General features: G+C 33.0%; 1 protein-coding gene across 1 annotated transcript in view; it reads left to right on the forward strand.

The window, feature by feature from the left end:
- The window catches only part of LOC137657048 (protein tyrosine phosphatase domain-containing protein 1-like), a 185,096-nt gene extending 180,948 nt beyond the window's left edge, over positions 1-4,148 (forward strand). Inside the window, exon 14 of the mRNA XM_068391409.1 lies at positions 2,548-4,148. Coding sequence (XP_068247510.1) covers positions 2,548-2,771 — 224 coding nt within the window. The 3' untranslated portion in view covers positions 2,772-4,148. The remainder of the gene's footprint in view (positions 1-2,547) is intronic.
- Positions 4,149-7,500: the final 3,352 nt, after the last annotated feature.

Here is a 7,500-nt window from a genome sequence, read left to right on the forward strand (position 1 = left end):
AATTTCAAATTATCAATCAAGTTGTTTTGGTCATTTCCCCTTATGAGGAGTATCCTTGTTTCCTAGTTTTTTATATGTAGGGTAAGACCACCAGCCTGTGAACTCCTGAAAATGGACCTCATCTTAGAAACCCCTGGAAATAGGCCCAAGTTAAGGAACCCCTAAAAATGGACCGTAACTTGGGAACCCCTGGAAATTGCCCCAGTTTGGGAAACCTAGCAGTGGGCCCTAGTTTGGGAACAGTTGCTGAATTTACTTTATCTCCCATAGTTTCCATCTCTAGTTGCTAAGTTTCAGTTAACAGAAAAGTCTGGTGACGCAACAGGATCCTCTGTGGCAATTCATGACGTCACCACATATATCTATTACGCTACTGCTTGTCGTTATTACTTAAGTCGTCTTTTATACCTTTTATGCCGTTGCTTGGGGTTATTGCTGATATTGTTTATGACATTGCTCAGTTTCAAGGCTTTGTAGCATTTTATTTTTTGATTTAGGGATATCAAAAAGTCCTTTCATATGCTGAGCTTGCTTTTAATGGTTTCCATTGTTATATTTTGCAGAATGTTATATACATATATATATATATATATATATATATATATATATATATATATATATGTATATATATGTATATATATACATATATATATGTATATATATATATGTATATATATATACACACACACACACACATATATATATATATATATATATATATATATATATATATATATATATATATATATATATGATAAATTTTGCACATTTTTACGTGTTTTTCATATTCAAATAAGCCATATATATTTTGATATATTAATGTCTGGATTCTCTTAACGACCTCGGGATCAGAGCCCCAGGCGAAATCTCACAAAGACAAGAGCTTGGCTCCGGCCGGGAATCGAACCCTGGTCGGCAAGCTTATATAGACAGTGACTAACCCATTCCTTCGTGGCCGAATGGGTTAGTCACTGTCTATATAAGCTTGCCGACCAGGGTTCGATTCCCGGCCGGAGCCAAGCTCTTGTCTTTGTGAGATTTCGCCTGGGGCTCTGATCCCGAGGTCGTTAAGAGAATCCAGACATTAATATATCAAAATATATATGGCTTATTTGAATATATATACAGTATATATATATATATATATATATATATATATATATATATATATATATATATATATATATATATATATATATATATCATGCCGTGATCTCCATCATCCTTGCTATCCAAAGGAAGTGATATTCGACTCTTGACCTAAGTGGCTAATTAGGAACCTGGTAATTAGACAAATATGGTGATAGCAACTAGGGTGAAATGGGACATGATATTAGCAAACCTCATCCCAGCAAAAAGACTCAAATGTTTATCACCTAATCGTGCCACTATCTCTAAGTTATATATATATATATATATATATATATATATATATATATATATATATATATATATATATATATATATATATTCCTTATGGATGACCTTATGCTCAAGGGGAATATACATGACAAATTCTCTTACCCCTGCCAGGATTCAAACCTGTTCCTCATGGACTTTGAAGTGAGGCGAAAGGAACCAAAGCAACCCAGGAGGTTCAGAGATAAAGGAGGCAAACATGTGTTGGGTTGAATCTTTGAAAAGCAATAGCGGAGACAATATGAACAGTAAAGAGAGCAAATTTTGTGCTGTGAATAGTAACAGATGATGGCGTTTAAGTTATTATTATTATTATTATTATTATTATTATAACTTCTACGAAAATTTCACATATTTTACTGCTTTACTGAAATATTTAGGAAAAAATTAATAAATTACATTGAAGATTTTATTTATTTATTTTTTTTTTTTCAAAATTCACTTATGTTCCTTCACGTCATTAGAAAAGTTTGAAAAAGTCTTTCGGAAATTTTCAGACTAATAAAAGTTTTTGTAAAGTTTTTCTAGAAATTCTTACAAACTATTTATAAAAGTTTTCAGATAGTTTTCTGCTTTAATTGATGCTACTTAGCTGTTACTTCTTTTCAACTTATGATGGCTATCTTGATATTTGCTATTTAGTGATTTTTCATGCAACCATTTTTTTCCATAACTGCATTTCCCGTCTTATGAATGCATTAATCTTAAAATGGTTATCGAATCTGCCAACTTTTTAGAATGGAAGAAGTTCTGAAGACTGCTTCCTTCTTTTAGGCCAAATAAGAGCAGTTATTTATCTTTCCGTATGATGCAGAGATTAATGAAATACCAAAGCCTCTTAGGACTTGTTATTATCTCTCTCTCTCTCTCTCTCTCTCTCTCTCTCTCTCTCTCTCTCTCCTTCCTGGCTATACAAAAAACTTATTCATCATTCTGTCATTCTGCCTTGTTATTTTCATGTAACGTTTGATAACTATAACAAGTGAGTCTACACATTTCAGTGAAGTGGAGTCGTGATAATGTAAGTGTTTCATTAATTCTAAGCCAAGTAATATAAGCTTTTCGCCTTTCATTTCTTCGTATCCACTTACAATTTGACATCCTAACCCCATTCATTCCACCTTGCAGGAAAAGGATACAACCAACTGCGAGTGGGAACACTTAGGAAACTTACCGAGTTCTTCCAGAAGTTCTTCGAGCTTGTTTACATGGAAACCAGATCGGACAGCGCCGTCTCAGCCTCTTCCTCGACCACCGAGTACGAAGCTCGAGTCACTCCTCCGGGGCAAGTTGCCACACCTCCTCCAGAAGAATCAGAGGACACTGTCATGGCCGAAGAGGATGAGTCTTAGGGGTTCGCCGGAAGCGGCCCCTCGATAGGCCTATGGTCATTTTCCTATTTTTGCTGTCTTTGTATGTGGAGTCCGTGTCATACGAGGCCGTGGTTGGTCCTCGTGCTGTTGATGTATTTGTGAATACATCTCTTTTTTTTTTTCCTCGTCTCAAGTCCTGGATCTCTAAACAGCCAATATTTCTTACTGTGAATGTGGCCATAGTACGACTTATACCGTCGGAAAACAGGCTTAATAAGTGAGAAGTATATTTTGGTGGTCTCCCTCGTGAAGGGACCGCCCTTTAATATCAGTTATACCAGTGTTTAGATACATCCCCACTAGAGGATTCTTAATCAGCGTTTCCGTCCAGCGCATGTCCGTCCAGCCAGCGCAAGGCTACATCTAGACCCACTCACATACTTGACATAAGGCACATTTCCCATCAAGCCATGAATTATTCAACACTAACCCGTTACACTGTCGTCTCTTATAGTTGTTGTTTCCGGTCACTTTGGTCTAGGGAACTAGCCTGGACTGCGTGAAGTGGTCCACACCGTTCACCTACTTTCTCTCCCCTCAATCTCCTCTTTTCATGGCCCCATCACCTTCCTTCACATTCACTTCCGCATTATCATCACTGACATCATTTCTCCACTTAAGTATACGGCTCTCACCTTCGGTTTTGACTTCTGAGTCATAAATTACGTCAACCTATCGTAATGTAAACCGTTTCATTGTAGAACGAAAACAATTTTAAAGAAAGTACGATTTGTAGAATATTTGAATGTCTTACGATATATTATTTCAAAATACAGTTATACAAATAAGCATTAATGACTAATTTCATAAAACGAAAAATTAAAGAACTACTTATTGTTTAAACAAAAGTATCATTTTTTTCCTTCCATGAAGATAGATGAGAAAAAAATTGGCTTATTTAAAACATATTTCTTTGCCAGTTTTACATCGAAGGCTGTTACAGATTAAAAAGAATTTATAATTTTACGACAGTGTCCATGTCATTCAAAATAGCAAAACCTATAAAAAACAGTTGTACATACTAAATGATAATTCTAGATTAGCACTAGAAATGCCGTCCATATTCTGCTTGTTACAACTTTTTAGTACATCCATAAGCACTCATTGTTAGATGTAGGTCTAGGTGAAATCTACAGCAACCGCAGTGCCTGTGTGTAACCGTCCATGTTGTCATACATTTTTCTATGTCATATATCGGAATATGTTTAGTGAATGGCTCGTCTAGTCTGTATGGTGCCACTAATTGTTGCTACATTTTGCATGTTTTACGAAGAAATAAAACCCTTGCCAAGACTCCCTTTTTAATGTAGTGATATATTCTATGAGGTTAGATTACACACACACACACACACACACACACACACACACACACACACACACACATATATATATATATATATATATATATATATATATATATATATATATGCTAGTTTATTTGAGATGTGATATGGTGAAATCACGTTTCTTTGAAATAGGCCGATCTCTCTCTCTCTCTCTCTCTCTCTCTCTCTCTCTCTCTCTCTCTCTCTCTCTCTCTCTCTCTCTCTGCCAGGGTTTCCCATCAAAGATCTAGTCTCCAAGAATCTATATTAATTTCTTTGAAATTTCACTTTGCTTATAATGAAAATACATTTTTATAACATTTCATTTTCTTTTTTCCTGACTCCGTAACGAAGCGGGAGCATCGGTGAAAATCTATGCATTGAAATTATCCTTTTACGAAAAAGGACACACTAATTCCCAAACTGTGATTACAGAAATGAACTTAAATTCTGATTTGTTTTTAATGAAGAAGAACTCTAATATGTATCTGAGTTGATCTTGTTAAACATACAGACTTTCGTACCCCTGGAATGCACAAATTAGGTTAAGGATTTAGGTCATAAATGTATGAGATTATAGTTGCTTGCGCATGGAGTTTTCCCTTGGCAATTACGAAGGCTTTGATATGTGGTAAGTCCTCTCGTATCTCGTCAGTTGCAGCTGATGAATTTAATGCCAGATGACGAAATATTCGTTTTGTTGTAATTAAGTGAAGAATGTTACTGTCCACAAGTTTTCATTAAAGTTATAAAATGTTACAATGATAAAAGCAGATTACTAAAAGTTATGAAAATGTACCTCTGAACAAGGTCACGAATTTACCAAAATTCTACCAACGGCATCTTGTACGAATAGTTCGTTATCCTGACAAGATAGGTCTCTGGTGTCTTATTTCATTCTGCCCGTTCCATTTCAAGTCTTGCCTTGATGATATATGTAAAATAAGTAATACACGTATACTTTATTAATAAGCATAGCCGTGTCAAAGTATATTTCAAGTGACTGTACCACTGGGGGGTACCCAAATCCTTATAACGCTTTGTATGTGACATTGTAATCACAGAGTTGACTATATTTTGGTAACTTATGAATAGACTGCTATCCAGAATGAAGCTTATATTAATGTTGTAATATTGTGAAATATAGCATAAGTACATACATGCATACATGCAGGGAGATATGAATATAAAGTTTAAAGAGATAAAACTTGCCGTAAAGTTGTTATGTATGGGTTCTATTGTAGAAGAAAACATGAACATATTTTTAATTAGAATCTCATGTGATTTTAGAAAGATGTATAGAAACGTGTTGATTAATATGCATACACATACAGATTATATATATATATATATATATATATATATATATATATATATATATATATATATATATATATCTTTTAAGGTAGTACAGATTATTAATGCAGATTATGTGAAAGGAAAAGAGGTATTGTTATATTAGCTTGTATTGAGGGCAAAATGCCTATATGAGATTATGACCAACTGTAAAGTGGAAAATATTCGATAAAAAAGAACATTCATAGTTCATTACGAGAAATATTCAAAGAGCTCCTTGCCATAGACATACATAAATACATACTTGCATGTTGGTATGTACGCATGCATGAAAACTTTATTGATATATCAAGGACGTAAACTATATGTTTTCCCTTCTTAATGTTATCTTTTGAAATACGTATTTCATCTTCCAAAGACCAGGTCAGACAAGGTAATTAAACTCTACCAGGTCTCACAATTATGCATTTAAAACAAGATGATGGCTTGTTTCAACACGCCTGAACATGGCTGTACAAGTAGGCCTATGTATCACTTGTGTTTGGTTTTATTTTGATATTTTTCTTGAATTTGTCAGTTTTACAAAAATGTAATCACTCATATAAATTGATGGATGTCCGGGTGTTTGAGAGAGATTTCCATTTTACGCCTTTCTGGACGACAGGTGTCTGGGAGCGCAAAACCGGTCAAATGTTCAACTACCTATTTCGCGCTCCCGGATACCTGTCGTTCAGAAAGGGTAGAAATGGAATTTTCTTAAACACTTGGACATCCACTAACTTCTATGAGTGGCTGTGCATTTTTATAAAACTGACAAATGAGAAATTTAATTTGATAAGGAGAAATGCTTCTGATAAATAAATATGAACCCAGAATGATTATAGACACATAAAGGCCTAAATTGGTGGTTCAATTAAAGGTTATCTTATATTCACTCACGTTGTGATTGATGAATATATATATATATATATATATATATATATATATATATATATATATATACAGAATATATATATATATATATATATATATATATATATATATATATATATATATACTGTATATACAGAATATATATATATATATATATATATATATATATATATATATATATATATATATATATATATATATATATATATATACCTTTGCAGATTATTTTCCTATTTATCTGTTTACTTCCGGTTTTGATGACCTTTCTATTTGCGACGTTACATAACACATTAAGTTACGTGATTCCTTTCTCACATCTCATGGAGGAGCTAACCACAGCTATAAGAAAAGTCTTGCTTACTTCAAATTGAAAGGTTAATCGAAACCCGTTGTGGATATGAAATGTTGATCGTTTATTCAGTTTTGTATTTTACATTGACTTTGATAAACTTAATAATCTTTGAAAAAAAGTATATTTCTCCTCGAGAATGAAATCACTTTAGGATGTTTCATAATATCTTCTGATGTGCAATATCAGGAGAATATATTTCGGGAATATTTTGAAGACAATTAGCCCTTAACAAGAATATTTTTTTCTGGTATTTTCCTCGACTTAAACTGTCTATATTTGTAGCTGGTTATAAAATCCAGTATTTCAATCCGTTCTGTCAATATGTACACAAAACGAAATCATTATATTATTGTTTATGGTTGTATATTGCATTCACGTGTCTGTGTTGTTTTGAAAAAGGACTTTCATTTCAAACAAACACTGCAATAAAATATGATATGAACAGTATTAACTTTAAAAAGAAATAACTGTTTCATGGCGTTTTACAATGACAGGATTGAAGTGATATGTTTCTCGTGTGAAGGAAAAACATTTTACATTTGTCTCTTATTTCCGACATTCTTGAGATATTATTTTGTTATATATAAATGTATATATGCATGCAGAATGTGCTGCTATGAATAATTATATATAGATCCAAAGGAAACATCTTTTATATACCTTTATGAGTACTGTGACAATTACTGCTATAACCTATGTCATCCTAATTGTGTTATTTAAGCAATTTTTTTTTATTATTTCCATTCTTGCCATTATTTTTAATAGTTTAGAATGTTAGATAATAAGTAAACCAACACTATAT

Source organism: Palaemon carinicauda, chromosome 18 (genome assembly GCF_036898095.1).
Source record: "Palaemon carinicauda isolate YSFRI2023 chromosome 18, ASM3689809v2, whole genome shotgun sequence".
Taxonomy (NCBI): Eukaryota; Metazoa; Arthropoda; class Malacostraca; order Decapoda; family Palaemonidae; genus Palaemon; species Palaemon carinicauda.